This window comes from Nerophis lumbriciformis, linkage group LG11 (genome assembly GCF_033978685.3).
Source record: "Nerophis lumbriciformis linkage group LG11, RoL_Nlum_v2.1, whole genome shotgun sequence".
NCBI lineage: Eukaryota > Metazoa > Chordata > Actinopteri > Syngnathiformes > Syngnathidae > Nerophis > Nerophis lumbriciformis.
This window is the reverse complement of record NC_084558.2, coordinates 50,663,328-50,690,430: the sequence shown is the minus strand read 5'-3', so window position 1 is coordinate 50,690,430 and position 27,103 is coordinate 50,663,328. Positions and strand designations below refer to the sequence as shown.

At 28.0% G+C, this 27,103-nt stretch overlaps 1 protein-coding gene across 5 annotated transcripts in view; it reads left to right on the top strand.

Moving 5' to 3' along the window:
* mast4 (microtubule associated serine/threonine kinase family member 4) overlaps positions 1 to 27,103 on the top strand; it is a 302,344-nt gene that overhangs the window by 265,195 nt on the left and 10,046 nt on the right. For all 5 annotated transcript variants that reach the window (XM_061966300.1, XM_061966299.1, XM_061966298.1 and 2 more), the window contains 7 exons: positions 2,050 to 2,182; positions 2,278 to 2,443; positions 2,511 to 2,612; positions 11,590 to 11,712; positions 11,791 to 11,900; positions 23,532 to 23,653; positions 23,728 to 23,942. In XM_061966300.1, the coding sequence (XP_061822284.1) occupies positions 2,050 to 2,182; positions 2,278 to 2,443; positions 2,511 to 2,612; positions 11,590 to 11,712; positions 11,791 to 11,900; positions 23,532 to 23,653; positions 23,728 to 23,942 (971 nt within the window). The remainder of the gene's footprint in view (positions 1 to 2,049; positions 2,183 to 2,277; positions 2,444 to 2,510; positions 2,613 to 11,589; positions 11,713 to 11,790; positions 11,901 to 23,531; positions 23,654 to 23,727; positions 23,943 to 27,103) is intronic.

The following is a 27,103-nucleotide window of genomic DNA, read 5'->3' as shown; positions in this document are numbered from 1 at the left end:
TATGATAAAGTTAATTAATAATTGTGTATAATATGATACAATTGATTAATAACTATATAATGTGATAAAGTTGATTAATAACTGTATATAATATGATACAATTGATTAATAATTGTATATAATGTGATAAAGTTCATTAATAACTGTATATAATATGATAAAGTTGATCAATAACTGTATATAATATGATACAATTGATTAATAACTGTATATAATATGATAAAGTTAATTAATAACTGTATATAATGTGATAAAGTTAATAACTGTATATAATATGATACAATTGATCAATAACTGTATATAATATGGTAAAGTTGATTAATAACTGTATATAATATGATACAATTGATTAATAGTTGTATATAATGTGATACAGTTGATTAATAACTGTATATAATATGATAAAGTTGATCAATAACTGCATATAATATGATACAATTGATTAATAACTGTATATAATATGATAAAGTTAATTAATAACTGTATATAATGTGATAAAGTTAATAACTGTATATAATATGATACAATTGATCAATAACTGTATATAATATGATAAAGTTTATTAATAATTGTGTATAATATGATACAATTGATTAATAACTATATAATGTGATAAAGTTGATTAATAACGTATATAATATTATACAATTGATTAATAATTGTATATAATGTGATAAAGTTAATTAATAACTGTATATAATGTGATAAAGTTGATCAATAACTATATAATATGATACAATTGATTAATAACTGTATATAATATGATAGTTAATTAATAACTGTATATAATGTGATAAAGTTAATAACTGTATATAATATGATACAATTGATCATTAACTGTATATAATATGATAAAGTTGATTAATAACTGTATATAATATGATACGATTGATTAATAATTGTATATAATGTGATCAAGTTAATTAATAACTGTATATAATATGATAAAGTTGATCAATAACTGTATATAATATGATACAATTTATTAATAACTGTATATAATATGATAAAGTTAATTAATAACTGTATATAATGTGATAAAGTTAATAACTGTATATAATATGATACAATTGATCAATAACTGTATATAATATAATAAAGTTAATTAATAACTGTGTAAAATATGATACAATTGATTAATAACTGTATATAATGTGATAAAGTTGATTAATAACCGAATATAATGCTAAAGTGTTAGTGATAATAATAAAATATGATTATAATAAGAGTGTATATGATGATGTTCTTCAGTCTACTGGTCACGTCCATGGGTCACATCAAGCTGTAATAATAATAATAATAAAATATGATGTTCTTCAGTAATAATAATAATTAAATATGATGATGTTCTTCAGTCTACTGGTGACGTCCATGGGTCACATCAAGCTGTAATAATAATAATAATAAAATATGATGTTCTTCACTAATAATAATAATAAAATATGATGATGTTCTTCAGTCTACTGGTCACGTCCATGGGTCACATCAAGCTGTAATAATAATAATAATAATAAAATATGATGATGTTCTTCAGTAATAATAATAATAAAATATGATGATGTTCTTCAGTCTACTGGTCACATCCATGGGTCACATCAAGCTGTAATAATAATAATAATAAAATATGATGTTCTTCAGTAGTAATAATAATAAAATATGATGTTCTTCAGTAATAATAATAATAAAATATGATGATGTTCTTCAGTCTGCTGGTCACGTCCATGGGTCACATCAAGCTGTAATAATAATAATAAAATATGATGATGTTCTTCAGTAATAATAATAATAAAATATGATGTTCTTCAGTAATAATAATAATACAATATGATGATGTTCTTCAGTCTGCTGGTCACGTCCATGGGTCACATCAAGCTGTAATAATAATAATAAAATATGATGTTCTTCAGTAATAATAATAATAAAATATGATGATGTTCTTCAGTCTGCTGGTGACGTCCATGGGTCACATCAAGCTGTAATAATAATAATAATAAAATATGATGATGTTCTTCAGTAATAATGATAATAAAATATGATGATGTTCTTCAGTCTACTGGTGACGTCCATGGGTCACATCAAGCTGACGGACTTCGGTCTGTCCAAGGTGGGTCTGATGAACATGACCACCAACATCTACGAGGGTCACATCGAGAAAGACGCCAGAGAGTTCTCCGACAAGCAGGTGACCTCACACTCACACTCACACTCACACTCACACTCACACTCACACTCACACTAGTCCGCCACTCCAGGACCGCTGACGAGTCTCGCTTGCAGGTGTGCGGCACGCCGGAGTACATCGCCCCCGAGGTGATCCTGAGGCAAGGCTACGGCAAGCCGGTGGACTGGTGGGCCATGGGCATCATCCTCTACGAGTTCCTGGTGGGCTGCGTGCCCTTCTTCGGGGACACGCCCGAGGATCTGTTCGGACAGGTCATCAGCGGTCGGTGTCGCCGCCGCCGGTCTGGTCTTTTCTCTCACACCGCCGCCACTGACCCCTCCCTCTGCAGACCAGATCAACTGGCCCGAGGGAGAGGAAGCTCCGCCTCCTGACGCCCAGGAGATCATCACGCTGCTGCTCCGACAGAACCCTCTGGAGAGGATGGGCGCAGGTACCCTCAAAGACCTCCCATCCCGGTCTGACTAATGTTTACAAACAAAGTAGAATACATGAGTATTCTATTTACTCACTTTGTACACGAGAAATAATGGCTGCCGCATTCAATACTAATTCATATAATTCTACATTTCCAAACTTTTTTTGTAAAAATACAAATAAATACTTACATTTTGAATTTTAAAGCAATTTATCCATCAATTTGTACACTGTAACTAGAATTTTACTGTAAAAATTATTTTTATGCTACAAAAACTGGTAGCTCAGTTGCCAGAATTTTACTGTAAAAATTATTTTTATGCAAAAAAACCAACTAGAATTTCACTGTAAAAATGATTTTTATGCTACAAAAAACGGTAGCTCAGTTGCCAGAATTTTACTGTACAAATTATTTTTATGCAAAAAAAACAACTAGAATTTTACTGTAAAAATTATTTTTATGCAAAACAAAAAATGGTAGCTCAGTAGCCAGAATTTTACTGTAAAAAAAGATTTTTATGCTAAAAAAAAACCAACTAGAATTTTACTGTAAAAATGATTTCTATGCTAAAAAAAATGGTAGGTCAGTTGCCAGAATTTTACTGTAAAAATTATTTTTATGCTAAAAAAAAATGGTAACTCAGTTGCCAGAATTTTACTGTAAAAATAATGTTTATGCTGAAAAAAAATGTTATCTCATTTGCCAGAATTGTAATATATAAATGATATTTATGCTAAAAAAAAAAACTGGTAGCTCAGTTGCTAGAATTTTGCTGTAAAAATTATTTTTGTGCTTAAAAGAAAAAAATCGTAGCTCAGTTGCCAGAATTTTACTGTAAAAATGATTTTTATGCAGAAAAAACCTGGTAGGTCAGTTGCTAGAAATTTTCTACTAAAATGATTTTTATGCTAAAAAACAACAACTAGAATTTTACTGTAAAAATTATTTTTATGCAAAAAAAAAAAAGGTAGTTCAGTAGCCAGAATTTTACTGTAAAAAAAGATTTTTATGCTAAAAAAAACCAAATAGAATTTTACTGTAAAAATGATTTCTATGCTAAAAAAATGGTAGCTCAGTTGCCAGAATTTTGACTGTAAAAATGATTTTTATGCTAAAAAAAAAACTAGTAGCTCAGTTGCCAGAATTTTAATACAAAAATGATATTTATGCTAACAAAAACAAAACAACTACAATTTTACTGTAAAAATTATTGTTATGCAAAAAAAATGGTAACTCAGTTGCCAGAATTTTACTGTAAAAAATATGATTTTTATGCTGAAAAAAACTACTAGAATTTTACTGTAAAATGATTTCTATGCTAAAAAAAACCTAGTAGCTCCGTTGCCAGAATTTTAATATAAAAATCATATTTATGCTAACAAAAACTGGCAGCTTAGTTGCCAGAATTTTACTGTAAAAATAATTTTTATGCTGAAAAAAAATGTTATCTCAGTTGCCAGAATTTTAATATAAAAATGATATTTATGCTAACAAAAACTGGTAGCTCAGTTGCCAGAATTTTACTGTAAAAATGATTTTTATGCTAAAAAAAAACCTGGTAGCTCAGTTGCTAGAATTTTGCTGTAAAAATTATTTTTGTGCTTAAAAGAAAAAAATCGCAGCTCAATTGCCAGAATTTTACTGTAAAAATGATTTTTATGCAGAAAAAACCTGGTAGGTCATTTGCTAGAATTTTGCTATTAAAATGATTTTTATGCCCAAAAAAATGGTAGCTCAGTAGCCAGAATTTTACTGTAAAAAAATATTTTTATGCTAAAAAAAACAACTAGAATTTTACTGTAAAAATGATTTCTATGCTAAAAAAATGGTAGCTCAGTTGCCAGAATTTTACTGTAAAAATTATTTTTATGCTAAAAAAAAAAAGGTAACTCAGTTGCCAGAATTTTACTGTAAAAATAATGTTTATGCTGAAAAAAAATGTTATCTCAGTTGCCAGAATTTTAATATAAAAATGATATTTATGCTAAAAAAAACCCTGGTAGCTCAGTTGCTAGAATTTTGCTGTAAACATTATGTTTGTGCTTAAAAGAAAAAAATCATAGCTCAGTTGCCAGAATTTTACTGTAAAAATGATTTTTATGCAGAAAAAACCTGGTAGGTCAGTTGCTAGAATTTTTCTATTAAAATGATTTTTATGCTAAAAAAAAAAAGGTAACTCAGTTGCCAGAATTTTACTGTAAAAATAATGTTTATGCTGAAAAAAAATGTTATCTCAGTTGCCAGAATTTTAATATAAAAATGATATTTATGCAAAAAAAAACCTGGTAGCTCAGTTGCTAGAATTTTGCTGTAAAAATTATTTTTGTGCTTAAAAGAAAAAAATCGTAGCTCAGTTGCCAGAATTTTACTGTAAAAATGATTTTTATGCAGAAAAAACCTGGTAGGTCAGTTGCTAGAATTTTGCTATTAAAATGATTTTTATGCTAAAAAAAACAACTAGAATTTTACTGTAAAAATTATTTGTATGCAAAAAAAAAAAAGAAATCGTAGCTCAGTTGCCAGAATTTTACCATAAAAATAATTTTATGCTAAAAAAAAATGGTAGCTCAGTTGCCAGAATTTTAATATAAAAATTATTTTTATGCTAACAAAAACTGGTAGCCCAGTTGCCAGAATTTCGCTGTAAAAATGATTTGTATGCTACAAAGAAAAAAATCGTAGCTCAGTTGCCAGAATTTCACCGTAAAAATAATTTTATGCTAAAAAAAAAAAAGGTAACTCAGTTGCCAGAATTTTACTGTAAAAATAATGTTCATGCTGAAAAAAAATGTTATCTCAGTTGCCATAATTTTAATATAAAAATGATATTTATGCTAAAAAAAAACTGGTAGCTCAGTTGCTAGAATTTTGCTGTAAAAATTATTTTTGTGCTTAAAAGAAAAAAATCGTAGCTCAGTTGCCAGAATTTTACTGTAAAAATGATTTTTATGCAGAAAAAACCTGGTAGGTCAGTTGCTAGAATTTTTCTATTAAAATGATTTTTATGCTAAAAAAAACAACTAGAATTTTACTGTAAAAATTATTTTTATGCAAAAAAAAAAAAAGGTAGTTCAGTAGCCAGAATTTTACTGTAAAAAAAGATTTTTATGCTAAAAAAAAACAAATAGAATTTTACTGTAAAAATGATTTCTATGCTAAAAAAATGGTAGCTCAGTTGCCAGAATTTTGACTGTAAAAATGATTTTTATGCTAAAAAAAAAACTAGTAGCTCAGTTGCCAGAATTTTAATACAAAAATGATATTTATGCTAACAAAAACAAAACAACTACAATTTTACTGTAAAAATTATTGTTATGCAAAAAAAATGGTAACTCAGTTGCCAGAATTTTACTGTAAAAAATATGATTTTTATGCTGAAAAAACTTCTAGAATTTTACTGTAAAATGATTTCTATGCTAAAAAAAACCTAGTAGCTCCGTTGCCAGAATTTTAATATAAAAATCATATTTATGCTAACAAAAACTGGCAGCTTAGTTGCCAGACTTTTACTGTAAAAATAATTTTTATGCTGAAAAAAAATGTTATCTCAGTTGCCAGAATTTTAATATAAAAATGATATTTATGCTAACAAAAACTGGTAGCTCAGTTGCCAGAATTTTACTGTAAAAATGATTTTTATGCTGAAAAAAAACCTGGTAGCTCAGTTACTAGAATTTTGCTGTAAAAATTATTTTTGTGCTTAAAAGAAAAAAATTGCAGCTCAGTTGCCAGAATTTTACTGTAAAAATGATTTTTTTATGCAGAAAAAACCTGGTAGGTCACTGAAAAGAACTACTACTAGAATTTTACTGTAAAATGATTTCTATGCTAAAAAAAACCTAGTAGCTCCGTTGCCAGAATTTTAATATAAAAATCATATTTATGCTAACAAAAACTGGCAGCTTAGTTGCCAGAATTTTACTGTAAAAATAATTTTTATGCTGAAAAAAAATGTTATCTCAGTTGCCAGAATTTTGCTATTAAAATGATTTTTATGCCAAAAAAAATGGTAGCTCAGTTGCCAGAATTTTACTGTAAAAAAAATTTTAATGCAAAAAAAACCAACTAGAATTTTACTGTAAAAATGATTTCTATGCTAAAAAAATGGTAGCTCAGTTGCCAGAATTTTGACTGTAAAAATGATTTTTATGCTAAAAAAAACAACTAGTAGCTCAGTTGCCAGAATTTTAATATAAAAGTGATATTTATGCTAACAAAAACAAAACAACTACAATTTTACTGTAAAAATTATTGTTATGCAAAAAAAATGGTAACTCAGTTGCCAGAATTTTACTGTAAAAATTATTTTTATGCTAAAAAAAAAAAAGGTAACTCAGTTGCCAGAATTTTACTGTAAAAATAATGTTCATGCTGAAAATTTTTTTTATCTCAGTTGCCAGAATTTTAATATAAAAATTATATTTATGCTAAAAAAAAAACTGGTAGCTCAGTTGCTAGAATTTTGCTGTAAACATTATGTTTGTGCTTAAAAGAAAAAAATCATAGCTCAGTTGCCAGAATTTTACTGTAAAAATGATTTTTATGCAGAAAAAACCTGGTAGATCAGTTGCTAGAATTTTTCTATTAAAATGATTTTTATGCTAAAAAAAACAACTAGAATTTTACTGTAAAAATTATTTTTATGCAAAAAAAAAAAAAAGGTAGTTCAGTAGCCAGAATTTTACTGTAAAAAAAGATTTTTATGCTAAAAAAAAACAAATAGAATTTTACTGTAAAAATGATTTCTATGCTAAAAAAAATGGTAGCTCAGTTGCCAGAATTTTGACTGTAAAAATGATTTTTATGCTAAAAAAAAACTAGTAGCTCAGTTGCCAGAATTTTAATACAAAAATGATATTTATGCTAACAAAAACAAAACAACTACAATTTTACTGTAAAAATTATTGTTATGCAAAAAAAATGGTAACTCAGTTGCCAGAATTTTACTGTAAAAAATATGATTTTTATGCTGAAAAAACTTCTAGAATTTTACTGTAAAATGATTTCTATGCTAAAAAAAACCTAGTAGCTCCGTTGCCAGAATTTTAATATAAAAATCATATTTATGCTAACAAAAACTGGCAGCTTAGTTGCCAGACTTTTACTGTAAAAATAATTTTTATGCTGAAAAAAAATGTTATCTCAGTTGCCAGAATTTTAATATAAAAATGATATTTATGCTAACAAAAACTGGTAGCTCAGTTGCCAGAATTTTACTGTAAAAATGATTTTTATGCTGAAAAAAAACCTGGTAGCTCAGTTACTAGAATTTTGCTGTAAAAATTATTTTTGTGCTTAAAAGAAAAAAATTGCAGCTCAGTTGCCAGAATTTTACTGTAAAAATGATTTTTATGCAGAAAAAACCTGGTAGGTCACTGAAAAGAACTACTACTAGAATTTTACTGTAAAATGATTTCTATGCTAAAAAAAACCTAGTAGCTCCGTTGCCAGAATTTTAATATAAAAATCATATTTATGCTAACAAAAACTGGCAGCTTAGTTGCCAGAATTTTACTGTAAAAATAATTTTTATGCTGAAAAAAAATGTTATCTCAGTTGCCAGAATTTTGCTATTAAAATGATTTTTATGCCAAAAAAAATGGTAGCTCAGTTGCCAGAATTTTACTGTAAAAAAAATTTTAATGCAAAAAAAACCAACTAGAATTTTACTGTAAAAATGATTTCTATGCTAAAAAAATGGTAGCTCAGTTGCCAGAATTTTGACTGTAAAAATGATTTTTATGCTAAAAAAAACAACTAGTAGCTCAGTTGCCAGAATTTTAATATAAAAGTGATATTTATGCTAACAAAAACAAAACAACTACAATTTTACTGTAAAAATTATTGTTATGCAAAAAAAATGGTAACTCAGTTGCCAGAATTTTACTGTAAAAAATATGACTTTTATGCTAAAAAAAACTACTAGACTTTTACTGTAAAAATTATTTCAATGCTAAAAAAAACCTAGTAGCTCCGTTGCCAGAATTTTAATATAAAAATGATATTCATGCTAACAAAAACTGGTGGCTCAGTTGCCAGAATTTTACTGTAAAAAATTATTTTTATGCTAAAAAAAAAAACCTGGTAGCTCAGTTGCTAGAATTTTGCTGTAAAAATTATTTTTGTGCTTAAAAGAAAAAAATCGTAGCTCAGTTGCCAGAATGTTACTGTAAAAAATATTTTTATGGAGAAAAAACCTGGTAGGTCAGTTGCTAGAATTTTGCTATTAAAATGGTTTTTATGCTACAAAAACGGTAGCTCAGTTGCCAGAATTTTACTGTAAAAAAATATTTTTATGCTAAATAAATCTTGGTAGCTTAGTTGCCAGAATTTTGACTGTAAAAAAGATTATTTTTTTTTGCGGAAAAAAAAACTAGTAACTCAGTTGCCAGAATTTCAATATAAAAATGATATTTATTCTTAAGAAAAACTGGTAGCTCAGTTGCCAGAATTTTACTGTAAAAAATATATATTTTTATGCTAAAAAACCTGGTAGTTCAGTTGGCAGAATTTTATTGTAAAAATTATTTTTATGCTCAAAAAAACTGTTAGCTCAGTTGCCAGAATTTTACTGTAAAAATTATTTTCATGCAAAAAAAAAAATCGTAGCTCAGTTGCCAGAATTTTACTGTGAAAAATATTTTTATGCTAAAAAAAAAAAAAATACTAGAATTTTACTGTAAAAATTATTTCTATGCTAAAAAAAACTAGGAGCTCAGTTGCCAGAATTTTAATATAAAAATGATATTTATGCTAACAAAAACGGGTGGCTTAGTTGCCAGAATTTTACTGTAAAAAATTATTTTTATGCTAAAAAAAAACTTGGTAGCTCAGTTGCTAGAATTTCGCTGTAAAAATTATTTTTGTGCTTAAAAGAAAAAAATCGTAGCTCAGTTGCCAGAATTTTACTGTAAAAAATATTTTTATGCAGAAAAAAACTGGTAGGTCAGTTGCTAGAATTTTGCTATTAAAATGATTTTATGCTACAAAAACGGTAGCTCAGTTGCCAGAATTTTACTGTAAAAAAATATTTTTATGCTAAATAAATCTTGGTAGCTTAGTTGCCAGAATTTTGACTGTAAAAAAGATTATTTTTTTTTGCGGAAAAAAAAACTAGTAACTCAGTTGCCAGAATTTCAATATAAAAATGATATTTATTCTTAAGAAAAACTGGTAGCTCAGTTGCCAGAATTTTACTGTAAAAAATATATATTTTTATGCTAAAAAACCTGGTAGTTCAGTTGGCAGAATTTTATTGTAAAAATTATTTTTATGCTCTAAAAAACTGTTAGCTCAGTTGCCAGAATTTTACTGTAAAAATTATTTTCATGCAAAAAAAAAAAAAAAAATCGTAGCTCAGTTGCCAGAATTTTACCATAAAAATAATTTTATGCTAAAAAAAACGGTAGCTCAGTTGCCAGAATTTTACTGTAAAAAAATATTTTTATGTTAAAAAAAACAAAAAACTAGAATTTTACTGTAAAAATTATTTCTATGCTAAAAAAAAACTAGGAGCTCAGTTGCCAGAATTTTAATATAAAAATTATTTTTATGCTAACAAAAACTGGCAGCTCAATGCCAGAATTTTACTGTAAAAATGATTTGTATGCTACAAAGAAAAAAATCGTAGCTCAGTTGCCAGAATTTCACCGTAAAAATAATTTTATGCTAAAACAAAAACGGTATCTCAGTTGCCAGAATTTTCTGTAAAAAAAGACGTGTATTGTTTTTCTATTTATGTAATAATAAAAAGTAACAACCATAGATTTGACAGTAAAAAAAAGTGTTGTTTTTTAATTTACAAGGCTGTCAAAAAAATTGATTTTCGAATTAATCGTGATTCTTATTTGTAAGAATTTTACTGTAAAAATGATATTAATGCTAAAAAAAAACTGTTGCCAGAATGTTACTGTAAAAAAAAAGATTTTTATGTAAAAAAAAAAAAAAAAAGGTTATTCAGTTGCCAGAATGTTACTGTAAAAATGATTGTTATGCTAAAAAACACAGTTGCCAGAATTGTACTGTAAAAATGAAAAAACTGTCAGAATTTTACTGTAAAAAATAAAGTTTTTCTATCGATGTAATATTAAAAATTACAACCGTGGATTTTACAGTAGAAAAAGTGGTACTGTTCTGCCATTTATTAGGCTGTCAAAAATGTTTTTATTTTTGAATGAATCACGATTCTTATTTGTTACGATTCTTAATCGATTGAAAAAAATCAGAAATCGATTATTTTTAAATTATTCAATTTAACATTTTTGCCTTTATTGAGATTATTTAGAACTGTTTATGTATTTTATAGAGGAATGTAGAATCGAATCGTGTGGCGCCCAAATATTCACAGCCCTAGTACATATTGTGAACAATTTTATGGTAAAAATTTTGGCATCTGAACCGTCAGGTTTTTACTGTAAAATCTGCATTTTTTTTTTTTTTACAGTGTAGGTCAAAAATATACATAATAGTAAATAATTTCAAGTTATATTTTTGTTCAAATATTATTCGCTGAAAATGAGTTTGACAGCCCTGCACAAGGACTTTATTACACTTGAAATTGTACCGTGTCTTGAAGGGATTCACATGGCCCCATTCCTGGGGGGATCTCGCGTAAGAGGAAGAGTTGATCATTTTCCTCCTCAAAGCGCCACTCTACATGGCAACTGACGCTGCGGTCAAAGTTGTGAATCGCCACAAAACATTTTTAAAACATTCCACACTTTACGCCTCAAACGTGTCCCGTTTCACGTGTCAGGTAAACGGCCATTTCTGTTCTCATTTTTCCTTCGTTTTCCAATCAGAGTTGTGATTATTTTGGTGGGTAAAAAAAGGAGCCGTGTTAGACGCTCGGGGGGTCGAACCTTGACAATCAGGTCGGCCAATTCTCCGCTCGGTAGAAAGTGGGCGCCGCGTCAGCGATGTTCACGGAGTCACCTTTGCGGGAAAGGAAGGTGTTGCGTCACGGAGCTGACAGGTTATTTTATGTCCACAGGTGGCGCCGGCGAGGTGAAGCAGCACTCCTTCTTCCACCACCTGGACTGGAACGGCCTCCTGCGGCAAAAAGCCGAGTTCATCCCCCAGCTGGAGTCCGAGGACGACACCAGCTACTTCGACAGTCCGTCTTTTCAAAATAAAACATTCTAAGCGTGTAAAATATTTAAAAATGTCGACCTCGTCGTCTTTTCCTCCTCAGCTCGTTCGGAGCGTTACCACCACCTGGAGGCGGAGGAGGACGACACCAACGAGGAGGACTTCAACGTGGAGCTGAGACAGTTCTCCTCCTGTTCCCACCGCTTCTCCAAGGTAAAGACACTAACTCTTTATTTGGATTTAATCTGGATTATTATTATTCCTTACTTTCCCTCTGCACTTCAACGCGACAACAAGTTATTCAAAGTTATTTCCATCCATCACCGGAGTTGCCATATTACTTGTGTATTGGACATTTTCTAATCAAGTAGTCAAACAAAATTGTCTTTCTTAGATTTATTTGAAAAGCTGGAGCCTACCAAAAGTAGTAAGGAGCGCTTTGCTCTTTTTTTACACTGTTTGGGAGGGGAAGAGAGCATATGACGCCAGGACAAGCCTTCGTTAGACAATAGGGCACTGTTAACTGGGAGTGTTACTTTCAGGACAAAGTCACATTTGACTGTGGAATATTTGATGATTAGGTCAATGATTCATAACAACATTGATTTTGATTCATTATTATTTTTTGAGCAAAAAAAATAAAATCCCACTTAAATTCTTGGGAATCCATAAAAGTGTTAAAAATTAGTCATACATTATTTTATTTTTTTATTTTTTTATTTCAAGGCTTGAATTTCGAGATCACCTTCAGATTTATCAGTCAATTATAAGTTTTTATTGTTTTTAATGTTTTTTTTAAAAATTATTATTACTTGTTTTATGCCATTTTTGTCAAAGAAAACATGTTTTTATGAGACGAAAACACAAAATATGTAATATTTTCCTCCAAAATATTTCAAAGTGGAATATTTGATGTGAATTAATTGGAGCCTTCAATAGGTCAATAATTCATACCAACAACATTGATTTTAATTCATTATTATTTTTTTTAGCAATTGCAGTTTCAAAAATAATAATAATGAAAAGCCCACAAAAATTTTGGGGGGTCCACTTATAAAAGTGTTTTTAAAAAGTCATATATTTCTGTTTTTTTTTTACTTTCAATGCTTAAATCTCTAGATGAAGTTCAGATCTCTCCGCCAACTGTGAATTTTTAGCCATTTTTGGTGTGTTTTCTTTAATTTGTTTTATTCCCTTTTAGTCAAAGAAAAGGTTGTTTTTTATATGACCAACACAAAATATGCAATAAAAATTCCAAAAAATATTTCAACATATTTAATGTAAAGTAATTGGAGCTTTGAATAGGTCAATACTTCATAACAGCATTGATTTTGATTCATTATTATTTTTTGAGCAATGACAGTTTGAAAAAAAAATCCCACAAAAATTCTTGGGAATCCAAAAAGTGTTAAAAATTAGTCATACATTATTTTTATTTTTATTTTTTATTTCAACACTTGAATTTCCAGATCAACTTCAGATTTATCAGTCAATTATAAGTTTTTATTATTTTTAATGTTTTTTTTTTTACTATTATTATTTGTTTTATGCCATTTTTGTCAAAGAAAACATGTTTTTATGAGACGAAAACACAAAATATGCAATATTTTCCTCCAAAATATTTAAAAGTGGAATATTTGATGTGATTTAATTGGAGCCTTCAATAGGTCAATAATTCATAACAACTTTGATTTTATTGATTGTTTTGTGAGCAATTGCAGTTAAAAAATAATAATAATGAAAATACCACTAAAATTTTGGGGGATCCAAAGGTCCCCACTCATAAAAGTGTTTAAAAAAAGTCATATATTTCTGTTTTTTTTTTTTACTTTCAACGCTTAAATCTCTAGATAAAGTTCAGATTTATCCGCCAATTGTAAATTTTTAGACATTTTTCGTGTTTTTTAAATTTGTTTTATGCCCTTTTAGTCAAAGAAAATGTTTTTTATATAGCCAACACAAAATATGCAACATTTTTTCCCAAAAATATTTCAACATATTTAATGTAAAGTAATTGCAGCTTTGAATGGGTCAATAGTTCATAACAGCATTTATTTTGATTCATTATTATTTTTTGAGCAATGATAGTTTTAAAAAAAATCCCACAAAATTCTTGGGAATCCAAAAAGTGTTAAAAATTAGTCATACATTATTTTTATTTTTATTTTTTATTTCAACACTTGAATTTCCGGATCAACTTCAGATTTATCAGTCAATTATAAGTTTTTATTATTTTTAATGTTTTTTTTTTTACTATTATTATTTGTTTTATGCCATTTTTGTCAAAGAAAACATGTTTTTATGAGACGAAAACACAAAATATGCAATATTTTCCTCCAAAATATTTAAAAGTGGAATATTTGATGTGATTTAATTGGAGCCTTCAATAGGTCAATAATTCATAACAACATTGATTTTATTGATTGTTTTGTGAGCAATTGCAGTTAAAAAATAATAATAATGAAAATACCACTAAAATTTTGGGGGATCCAAAGGTCCCCACTCATAAAAGTGTTTAATAAAAGTCATATATTTCTGTTTTTTTTTTTTACTTTCAACGCTTAAATCTCTAGATAAAGTTCAGATTTATCCGCCAATTGTAAATTTTTAGACATTTTTCGTGTTTTTTAAATTTGTTTTATGCCCTTTTAGTCAAAGAAAATGTTTTTTATATAGCCAACACAAAATATGCAACATTTTTTCCCAAAAATATTTCAACATATTTAATGTAAAGTAATTGCAGCTTTGAATGGGTCAATAGTTCATAACAGCATTTATTTTGATTCATTATTATTTTTTGAGCAATGATAGTTTAAAAAAAAAATCCCACAAAATTCTTGGGAATCCAAAAAGTGTTAAAAATTAGTCATACATTATTTTTATTTTTTATTTCAACACTTGAATTTCCGGATCAACTTCAGATTTATCAGTCAATTATAAGTTTTTATTATTTTTAATGTTTTTTTTTTACAATAAAATCAATGTTGTTATGAATTATTGACCTATTGAAGGCTCCAATTAAATCACATCAAATATTCCACTTTTAAATATTTTGGAGGAAAATATTGCATATTTTGTGTTTTCGTCTCATAACAACATGTTTTCTTTGACAAAAATGGCATAAAACAAATAATAATTGATTGTTTTGTGAGCAACTGCCGTTTAAAAAATAATAATAATGATAATCCCACTAAAATTTGGGGGGATCCAAAGGTCCCCACTCATAAAAGTGTTTAAAAAAAAGTCATATATTTCTGTTTTTTTTTACTTTCAATGCTTAAATCTCTCGATAAAGTTCAGATCTATTGTACATTTTTAGACATTTTTTGTGTTTTTAAAAAAATTTGTTTTATGCCCTTTTAGTCAAAGAAAAGGTTGTTTTTTATATGGCCAACACAAAATACGCAACATTTTTTCCCAAAAATATTTCAATATATTTAATGTAAAGTAATTGGAGCTTTGAATATATAATATTTTGGGGGATCCACTCATAAAAGTGTTTTAAAAAAGTCATATATTTCAGGTTTTTGTTTTTTTCCAACGCTTAAATCTCTAGATGAAGTTCAGATCTATTGTACATTTTTAGACATTTTTGGTGTTTTTTTTTTAAATTTTGTTTAATGCCCTTTTAGTCAAAGAAAATGTTGAATATGCAAACATTTTTCCCAAAAATATTTACAATATATTTAATATAAAGTAATTGGAGCCTTCACTAGGTCAATAATTCATAACAACATTGATTTTAATTCATTAGTGTTTTTAGAGCAATTGCAGTTTAAAAAAATAAAATAATAAAAAGCCCACAAAAGTGTTTAAAAAAAGTAATATATTTCTGGGTTTTGTTTACTTTCAACGCTTAAATCTCTAGATGAAGTTCAGATCTATTGTACATTTTTAGAATTTTTTTAAATTTTATATATATTTTTTTTCTTATGCCCTTTTAGTCAAAAAAAAAGGTTGTTTTTTTATATGGCCAACACAAAATATGCAACATTTTTCCCCAAAAATATTTCAATATATTTAATATAAAGTAATTGGAGCTTTGAATATATAATATTTTGGGGGTATCCACTCATAAAAGTGTTTTAAAAAAGTCATATATTTCAGGTTTTTTTTTTTTTTCAACGCTTAAATCTCTAGATGAAGTTCAGATCTATTGTACATTTTTAGACATTTTTGGTGTTTTTTTTAAAATTTTGTTTAATGCCCTTTTAGTCAAAGAAAATGTTGAATAAGCAACATTTTTTCCCAAAAATATTTCAATATATTTAATGTAAAGTAATTAGAGCCTTCAATAGGTCAATAATTCATAACAGCATTGATTTTCATTAATTAGTGTTTTTTGAGCAATTGCAGTTTAAAAAAATAAAATAATAAAAAGCCCACAAAAGTGTTTAAAAAAGTCATATATTTCTGGGTTTTGTTTACTTTCAACGCTTAAATCTCTAGATGAAGTTCAGATCTATTGTACATTTTTAGAATTTTTTTTAATTTCATATATATTTTTTTTCTTATGCACTTTTAGTCAAAGAAAAGGTTGTTTTTTATATGACCAACACAAAATATGCAAAAAAAAAAAATCCAAAAAATATTTCAATATATTTAATGTAAAGTAATTGGAGCTTTGAATAGGTCAATACTTCATAACCGCATTGATTTTGATTCATTATTATTTTTTGAGCAATGACAGTTTGAAAAAAAAATCCCACAAAAATTCTTGAGAATCCAAAAAGTGTTAAAAATTAGTCATACATTATTTTTATTTTTTATTTCAACACTTGAATTTCCAGATCAACTTCAGATTTATCAGTCAATTATAAGTTTTTATTGTTTTTAATGTTTTTTTTTTACTATTATTATTTGTTTTATGCCATTTTTGTCAAAGAAAGCATGTTTTTATGAGACGAAAACACGAAATATGCAATATTTTCCTCCAAAATATGTAAAAGTGGAATATTTGATGTGATTTAATTGGAGCCTTCAATAGGTCAATAATTCATAACAACATTGATTTTATTGATTGTTTTGTGAGCAATTGCCGTTTAAAAAATAATAATAATAATGAAAATACCACTAAAATTTTGGGGGATCCAAAGGTCCCCACTCATAAAAGTGTTTAAAAAAAAAAAGTCATATATTTCTGGTTTTTTTTTTACTTTCGACGCTTAAATCTCTCGATAAAGTTCAGATCTATTGTACATTTTTAGACATTTTTTGTGTTTTTTTATTAAATTTGTTTTATGCTCTTTTAGTCAAAGAAAAGGTTGTTTTTTATATGGCCAACACAAAATATGCAACATTTTTTCCCCAAAATATTTCAATATATTTAATGTAAAGTAATTGGAGCTTTGAATATATAATATTTTGGGGGATCCACTCATAAAAGTCATATATATTTTTTACTTTCAACGCTTAAATCTCTAGATGAAGTTCAGATCTATTGTACGTTTTTAGACATTTTTGGTGTGTTTTTTTTATTTTGTTTAATGCCATTTTAGTCAAAGAAAATGTTGAATATGCAAACATTTTTCCCAAAAATATTTACAATATATTTAATGTAAAGTAATTGGAGCCTTCAATAGGTCAATAATTCATGACATTGATTTGTTGTTTTTAGAGCAATTGCAGTTAAAAAAAAATTTATAATGAAAAGCCCACAAAAATTTTGGGGAATCCAAAGGTATAAAAGTGTTTTAAAAAATTCATATATTTCTTTTTTTTTTTTTTTTTTCAACGCTTAAATCTCTAGATGAAGTTCAGATCTATTGTACATTTTTAGACATTTTTGGTGTTTTTTTTTAAATTTTGTTTAATGCCCTTTTAGTCAAAGAAAATGTTGAATATGCAAACATTTTTCCCAAAAATATTTACAATATATTTAATATAAAGTAATTGGAGCCTTCACTAGGTCAATAATTCATAACAACATTGATTTTAATTCATTAGTGTTTTTAGAGCAATTGCAGTTTAAAAAAATAAAATAATAAAAAGCCCACAAAAGTGTTTAAAAAAAGTAATATATTTCTGGGTTTTGTTTACTTTCAACGCTTAAATCTCTAGATGAAGTTCAGATCTATTGTACATTTTTAGAATTTTTTTAAAATTTTATATATATTTTTTTTCTTATGCCCTTTTAGTCAAAAAAAAGGTTGTTTTTTTATATGGCCAACACAAAATATGCAACATTTTTCCCCAAAAATATTTCAATATATTTAATATAAAGTAATTGGAGCTTTGAATATATAATATTTTGGGGGTATCCACTCATAAAAGTGTTTTTAAAAAAAGTCATATATTTCTGGTTTTTTTTACTTTCAACGCTTAAATCTCTAGATGAAGTTCAGATCTATTGTATGTTTTTAGACATTTTTGGTGTGTTTTTTTATTTTGTTTAATGCCCTTTTAGTCAAAGAAAATGTTGAATATGCAACATTTTTTCCCAAAAATATTTCAATATATTTAATGTAAAGTAATTAGAGCCTTCAATAGGTCAATAATTCATAACAACATTGATTTTAATTAATTAGTGTTTTTTGAGCAATTGCAGTTTAAAAAAATAAAATAATAAAAAGCCCACAAAAGTGTTTAAAAAAAGTAATATATTTCTGGGTTTTGTTTACTTTCAATGCTTAAATCTCTAGATGAAGTTCAGATCTATTGTACATTTTTAGATTTTTTTTTAATTTTATATATATATTTTTTTCTTATGCCCTTTTTAGTCAAAGAAAAGGTTGTTTTTTTATATGGCCAACACAAAATATGCAACATTTTTCCCCAAAAATATTTCAATATATTTAATATAAAGTAATTGGAGCTTTGAATATATAATATTTTGGGGGTATCCACTCATAAAAGTGTTTTAAAAAAAAGTCAGATATTTCTGTTTTTTTTTACTTTCAACGCTTAAATCTCTAGATGAAGTTCAGATCTATTGTACGTTTTTAGACATTTTTTGGTGTTTTTTTTAATTTTGTTTAATGCCCTTTTAGTCAAAGAAAATGTTGAATAAGCAACATTTTTTCCCAAAAATATTTCAATATATTTAATGTAAAGTAATTAGAGCCTTCAATAGGTCAATAATTCATAACAACATTGATTTTAATTCATTAGTGTTTTTAGAGCAATTGCAGTTTAAAAAAATAAAATAATAAAAAGCCCACAAAAGTGTTTAAAAAAAGTAATATATTTCTGGGTTTTGTTTACTTTCAACGCTTAAATCTCTAGATGAAGTTCAGATCTATTGTACATTTTTAGAATTTTTTTAAATTTTATATATTCTTTTTTTCTTATGCCCTTTTAGTCAAAAAAAAGGTTGTTTTTTTATATGGCCAACACAAAATATGCAACATTTTTCCCCAAAAATATTTCAATATATTTAATATAAAGTAATTGGAGCTTTGAATATATAATATTTTGGGGGTATCCACTCATAAAAGTGTTTAAAAAAAAAGTCAGATATTTCTGTTTTTTTTTACTTTCAACGCTTAAATCTCTAGATGAAGTTCAGATATATTGTACGTTTTCAGACATTTTTTGGTGTTTTTTTTATTTTGTTTAATGCCCTTTTAGTCAAAGAAAATGTTGAATAAGCAACATTTTTTCCCAAAAATATTTCAATATATTTAATGTAAAGTAATTAGAGCCTTCAATAGGTCAATAATTCATAACAACATTGATTTTCATTAATTAGTGTTTTTTGAGCAATTGCAGTTTTAAAAAGTAAAATAATAAAAAGCCCACAAAAGTGTTTAAAAAAGTCATATATTTCTGGGTTTTGTTTACTTTCAACGCTTAAATCTCTAGATGAAGTTCAGATCTATTGTACATTTTTAGAATTTTTTTTAATTTATATATATATTTTTTCTTATGCCCTTTTAGTCAAAGAAAAGGTTGTTTTTTTATATGGCCTACACAAAATATGCAACATTTTTTCCCCAAAATATTTCAATATATTTAATGTAAAGTAATTGGAGCTTTGAATATATAATATTTTGGGGGATCCACTCATAAAAGTGTTTTAAAAAAGTCATATATTTCTGTTTTTTTTACTTTCAACGCTTAAATTTCTAGATGAAGTTCAGATATATTGTACGTTTTTAGACATTTTTGGTGTGTTTTTTTATTTTGTTTAATGCCCTTTTAGTCAAAGAAAATGTTGAATATGCAAACATTTTTCCCAAAAATATTTACAATATATTTAATGTAAAGTAATTAGAGCCTTCAATAGGTCAATAATTCATAACATTGATTTGTTGTTTTTAGAGCAATTGCAGTTTAAAAAAAATTTATAATGAAAAGCCCACAAAAATTTTGGGGAATCCAAAGGTATAAAAGTGTTTTAAAAAATTCATATATTTCTGTTTTTTTTTTTTACTTTCAACGCTTAAATCTCTAGATGAAGTTCAGATCTATTGTACGTTTTTAGACATTTTTGGTGTTTTTTTAAATTTTGTTTAATGCCCTTTTAGTGAAAGAAAATGTTGAATATGCAAACATTTTTCCCAAAAATATTTACAATATATTTAATGTAAAGTAATTGGAGCCTTCAATAGGTCAATAATTCATAACATTGATTTGTTGTTTTTAGAGCAATTGCAGTTTAAAAAAATTTTATAATGAAAAGCCCACAAAAATTTTGGGGAATCCAAAGGTATAAAAGTGTTTTAAAAAATTCATATATTTCTGTTTGGTTTTTTTTCAACGCTTAAATCTCTAGATGAAGTTCAGATCTATTGTACATTTTTAGACATTTTTGGTGTTTTTTTTTTAATTTTGTTTAATGCCCTTTTAGTCAAAGAAAATGTTGAATATGCAAACATTTTTCCCAAAAATATTTACAATATATTTAATATAAAGTAATTGGAGCCTTCACTAGGTCAATAATTCATAACAGCATTGATTTTAATTCATTAGTGTTTTTAGAGCAATTGCAGTTTAAAAAAATAAAATAATAAAAAGCCCACAAAAGTGTTTAAAAAAAGTAATATATTTCTGGGTTTTGTTTACTTTCAACGCTTAAATCTCTAGATGAAGTTCAGATCTATTGTACATTTTTAGAATTTTTTTAAATTTTATATATATTTTTTTTCTTATGCCCTTTTAGTCAAAAAAAAAGGTTGTTTTTTTATATGGCCAACACAAAATATGCAACATTTTTCCCCAAAAATATTTCAATATATTTAATATAAAGTAATTGGAGCTTTGAATATATAATATTTTGGGGGATCCACTCATAAAAGTGTTTTAAAAAAGTCATATATTTCAGGTTTTTTTTTTTTCCAACGCTTAAATCTCCAGATGAAGTTCAGATCTATTGTACATTTTTAGACATTTTTGGTGTTTTTTTTTAAATTTTGTTTAATGCCCTTTTAGTCAAAGAAAATGTTGAATATGCAAACATTTTTCCCAAAAATATTTACAATATATTTAATATAAAGTAATTGGAGCCTTCACTAGGTCAATAATTCATAACAACATTGATTTTAATTCATTAGTGTTTTTAGAGCAATTGCAGTTTAAAAAAATAAAATAATAAAAAGCCCACAAAAGTGTTTAAAAAAGTCATATATTTCTGGGTTTTGTTTACTTTCAACGTTTAAATCTCTAGATGAAGTTCAGATCTATTGTACATTTTTAGAATTTTTTTAAATTTTTTATATATATTTTTTTTTCTTATGCCCTTTTAGTCAAAAAAAAGGTTGTTTTTTTATATGGCCAACACAAAATATGCAACATTTTTCCCCAAAAATATTTCAATATATTTAATATAAAGTAATTGGAGCTTTGAATATATAATATTTTGGGGGTATCCACTCATAAAAGTGTTTTTAAAAAAAGTCATATATTTCTGTTTTTTTTTACTTTCAGCGCTTAAATCTCTAGATGAAGTTCAGATCTATTGTACGTTTTTAGACATTTTTTGGTGTTTTTTTTAATTTTGTTTAATGCCCTTTTAGTCAAAGAAAATGTTGAATAAGCAACATTTTTTCCCAAAAATATTTCAATATATTTAATGTAAAGTAATTAGAGCCTTCAATAGGTCAATAATTCATAACAGCATTGATTTTCATGAATTAGTGTTTTTTGAGCACTTGCAGTTTTAAAAAATAAAATAATAAAAAGCCCACAAAAGTGTTTAAAAAAGTCATATATTTCTGGGTTTTGTTTACTTTCAACGCTTAAATTTCTAGATGAAGTTCAGATCTATTGTACATTTTTAGAATTTTTTTTAATTTTATATATTTTTTTTTTCTTATGCCCTTTTAGTCAAAGAAAAGGTTGTTTTTTTTATATGGCCAACACAAAATATGCAACATTTTTTCCCCAAAATATTTCAATATATTTAATGTAAAGTAATTGGAGCTTTGAATATATAATATTTTGGGGGATCCACTCATAAAAGTGTTTTAAAAAAGTCATATATTTCTAGTTTTTTTTACTTTCAACGCTTAAATCTCTAGATGAAGTTCAGATCTATTGTACATTTTTAGACATTTTTGGTGTTTTTTTTAATTTTGTTTTATGCCCTTTTAGTGAAAGAAAATGTTTAATATGCAAACATTTTTCCCAAAAATATTTACAATATATTTAATGTAAAGTAATTGGAGCCTTCAATAGGTCAATAATTCATAACAACATTGATTTGTTGTTTTTAGAGCAATTTTAGTTTAAAAAATTTTTATAATGAAAAGCCCACAAAAATTTTGGGGGATCCAAAGGTATAAAAGTGTTTTAAAAAATTCATATATTTCTGTTTTTTTTTTACTTTCAACGCTTAAATCTCTAGATGAAGTTCAGATCTATTGTACGTTTTTAGACATTTTTGGTGTTTTTTTTAAATTTTGTTTAATGCCCTTTTAGTCAAAGAAAATGTTGAATATGCAAACATTTTTCCCAAAAATATTTACAATATATTTAATGTAAAGTAATTAGAGCCTTCAATAGGTCAATAATTCATAACAACATTGACTTTAATTCATTAGTGTTTTTAGAGCAATTGCAGTTTAAAAAAATTTATAATGAAAAGCCCACAAAAATTTTGGGGAATCCAAAGGTATAAAAGTGTTTTAAAAAATTCATATATTTCTGTTTTTTTTTACTTTCAACGCTTAAATCTCTAGATGAAGTTCAGATCTATTGTACGTTTTTAGACATTTTTGGTGTTTTTTTTAAATTTTGTTTAATGCCCTTTTAGTCAAAGAAAATGTTGAATATGCAAACATTTTTCCCAAAAATATTTACAATATATTTAATGTAAAGTAATTGGAGCCTTCAATGGGTCAATAATTCATAACAACATTGATTTTAATTCATTAGTGTTTTTAGACCAATTGCAGTTTAAAAAAAATGTATAATGAAAAGCCCACAAAACTTTTGGGGGATCCAAAGGTATAAAAGTGTTTAAAAAAAGTCATATATTTCTGTTTTTTTTTTACTTTCAACGCTTAAATCTCTAGATGAAGTTCAAATCTATTGTATATTTTTAGACATTTTTTGTGTTTTTTATTTGTTTTATGCCCTTTTAGTCAAATGTTGAATCTGCAAAAAATTTTCCCAAAAATATTTAATGTAAAGTAATTGGAGCCTTCAATAGGTCAATCATTCATAACAGCATTGATTTTGATTCATTATTGCTTTTATTAAAATGACAGTTTTAGACAAAAAAAAAAAACAGCCTTTATGGCAACTTTGGGTTATTGCTCTTTTATTCCACTTTTTATTCCATGTTTTATGGTTTTTATTTTTCCAATGTGCCGCGGGGCCGTCAAAAAGTATCCCCGGGTTGCACCGTGGTGATGTCATACTGCTCCCAGTCACCAGGGGGCGTACATGTTGTCATCTCAGGTCTACAGCAGTCTGGATCTGTCCCGTGGACTGGTGGAGGAGAAAGGGGACGCCGAGGACAAGAAGCCGGAAAGTCCGCTGACGGTGGACTCGCTCAGCTGGACTCCGGACTTCACGGAAATGTAAACAAAGCACAAAGTCTAAAAAGGACCTGGAAGGTGCTAAATGACCTTCTGGAACCACGTTCCGTCCTTAGGCCGTCCTTGTCCCAGTCCACCGACGGCGATTCCTCCAGCCAGAGTCCCGGTCCGGCTCCCTTGCCAAAGTTCGCCATCTCGGCCGAGAGCGAAACGGACGAGACTTCGGGTCTGGGCGAGCCCAGCAAGACCTGCTCCTCCGTCGGGGAGCTGCCGCGAGACGAGCCGGACGCCACCACGCCAGGGAGCACCCACAGCGGGGCCACGCTCTCAGGTACCGGATCTCTCTAGACCTGGGGGGCCCAAACTTTTCAACTTTGGTAGTTTTCACCTTCGCTATACAGAACTATAAAAATGCCATTTCGAAAGAAGCTAAACTGAAATGCTAACAGTTAGCATGCTGGCCAGATAGTATCAAGTAACAAAAAAAAAAAGGGCTAAAAAAAATCTAGCATGCTAACAGTACTATGCTAACAATAGCATGCTTACAGTAAGCATTAGTGAAATATTAAAATATATGGCACTGTTAAATTGGGGGGGGGGGGAGCTAGCATGCGAATGTTAGCACATTAAAATGCTAACCGTAACATGCGTCAAGTACCCAAAAAATATTATTCTGTAAACAATCGCGTGGTTACAGTTAGCATTTTTGAAACACCAAAATATATGACATTGTAGTGTATACCTGTTAAATTTCTTTAAAAAGCTAGCATGCTAATGTTAGAATGCTAAAATGCTAAATGTAACATGCATCAAGCACCAAAATATATTACTCAAAGGTGTGAACCTGAGACATTTGTTTAAATCGCTAGCATGCTAACGTTGACATCAATGTACCACAATGTGACTGAAGTGTGTACCTCAAAAAAAGCTAGCATATTCACGTTAGCATGCGAACGGGTATAATTTGTCAAGCATTAAGATATTCGATGCTGAGGCATATACCTGCAACATTAGAAAACAAAACTAGCATGCCAAACCGTACTTTGCTAACAATATCATGGTTACAGTTAGCATTTGTTAAACACCATACTAATATTAGCATATTAAAATGCTAACTGTAACATGCATCAAGTACCAAAATATATTACTCGGAGGTGTGTACCTGAAACATTTGTTTAAATTGCTAGCATGCTAACGCTAGCTTGCAATAAGTACCCAAATATGACTGAGGTGCATACCTACACAATTAGCTGAAAAAATGTTAGCAAATGAACGTCAGCATGCTAACAGGTATCATTTGTCAAGTAACAAAATATTTGACGCTGAGTTGTGTATACCTGAAAAATTGGCAAAAAACTAGCATGCTTAAAGTACTATGCTAACAATTGCATGGTTACAGTTAGCATTTTTGAAACACCAAAATATATGACATTGACATTAAATTAGATTAAAAAGTTAGCATGCTAATGTTAGAATGCTAAATGTAGCATGCATCAAGCACCAAAATATATTACTCGGTGTGTACCTGAAACATTTGTTTAAATTGCTAGCATACTAACGTTAGCTTGCAGCAAGTACCCAAATATGACTGAGGTGCATACCTACAAAATTAGCTGAAAGAAGGTTAGCAAATGAACGTTAGCATGCTAACAGGTATCATTTGTCAAGTAACAAAATATTTGACGCTGAGGTGTGTATACCTGAAAAATTAGCTGAAAAAAGGTAGGCAAATGAATGTTAGCATGCTAACAGGTATCATTTGTCAAGTAACAAAATATTTGACGCTGAGGTATATACCTGAACAATTAGCTGAAAAAAGGTTAGAAAATGAACGTTAGCATGCTAACAGGTATCATTTGTCAAGTAACAAAATATTTGATGCTGAGGTGTATACCTGAAAAATTAGCTGATAAAAGGTTAGCATGCTAACAGGTATCATTTGTCAAGTAACAAAATATTTCATGTTGAGGTGTGTATACCTGAAAAATTAGCTGAAAAAAGGTTAGAAAATGAACGTTAGCATGCTAACAGGTATCATTTGTAAAGTAACAAAATACTTGACGCTAAAGTGTATACCTTAAAAAATAGCTGAAAAAGGTTAGCAAATGAACGTTAGCATGCTAACAGGTATCATTTGTCAATAACAAAATATTTGACGCTGAAGTGTGTATACCTGAAAAATGAGCTGAAAAATGGTTAGCAAATGAACATTAGCATGCTAACAGGTATCATTTGTCAAGTAACAAAATATTTGACGCTGAGGTGTGTATACCTGAAAAATTAGCTGAAAAAAGGTTAGCATGCTAACAGGTATCATTTGTCAAGTAACAAAATATTTGACGTTGAGGTGTGTATACCTGAAAAATTAGCTGAAAAAAGGTTAGCAAATGAACGTTAGCATGCTAACAGGTATCATTTGTAAAGTAACAAAATACTTGACGCTGAGGTGTATACCTGAAAAATTAGCTGAAAAATGGTTAGCAAATGAACGTTAGCATGCTAACAGGTATCATTTGTCAAGTAGCAAAATATTTGACGCTGAGGTGTGTATACCTGAACAATTAGCTGAAAAAAGGTTAGCAAATGAACGTTAGCATGCTAACAGGTATCATTTGTCAAGTAACAAAATATTTGACGCTGAAGTGTGTATACCTGAAAAATTAGCTGAAAAAAGGTTAGCATGCTATCAGGTATAATTTGTCAACTAACAAAATATTTGACGTTGAGATGTGTGTACCTGAACAATTAGCTGAAAAAAGGTTAGCAAATGAACGTTAGCATGCTAACAGGTATCATTTGTCAAGTAACAAAATATTTGACGCTGAGGTGTGTGTACCTGAAAAATCAGCTGGAAAAAGGTAGGCAAATGAATGTTAGCATGCTAACAGGTATCATTCGTCAAGTAACAAAATATTTGACGTTGAGGTGTGTATACCTGAAAAATGAGCTGAAAAAAGGTTAGCAAATGAACGTTAGCATGCTAACAGGTATCATTTGTCAAGTAACAAAATATTTGACGTTGAGGTGTACACCTGAAAAATGGTTAACAAACGAACGTTAGCATGCTAACAGGTATCATTTGTCAAGTAACAAAATATTTGATGCTGAGGTGTATACCTGAAAAATTAGCTGATAAAAGGTTAGCATGCTAACAGGTATCATTTGTCAAGTAACAAAATATTTGACGTTGAGGTGTGTATACCTGAAAAATTAGCTGAAAAAAGGTTAGCAAATGAACGTTAGCATGCTAACAGGTATCATTTGTCAAGTAACAAAATATTTGACGCTGAGGTGTGTATACCTGAAAAATTAGCTGAAAAAAGGTTAGCATGGTAACGGGTATCATTTGTCAACTAACAAAATATTTGACGTTGAGGTGTGTATACCTGAACAATTAGCTGAAAAAAGGTTAGCAAATGAACGTTAGCATGCTAACAGGTATCATTTGTAAAGTAACAAAATACTTGACGCTAAAGTGTATACCTTAAAAAA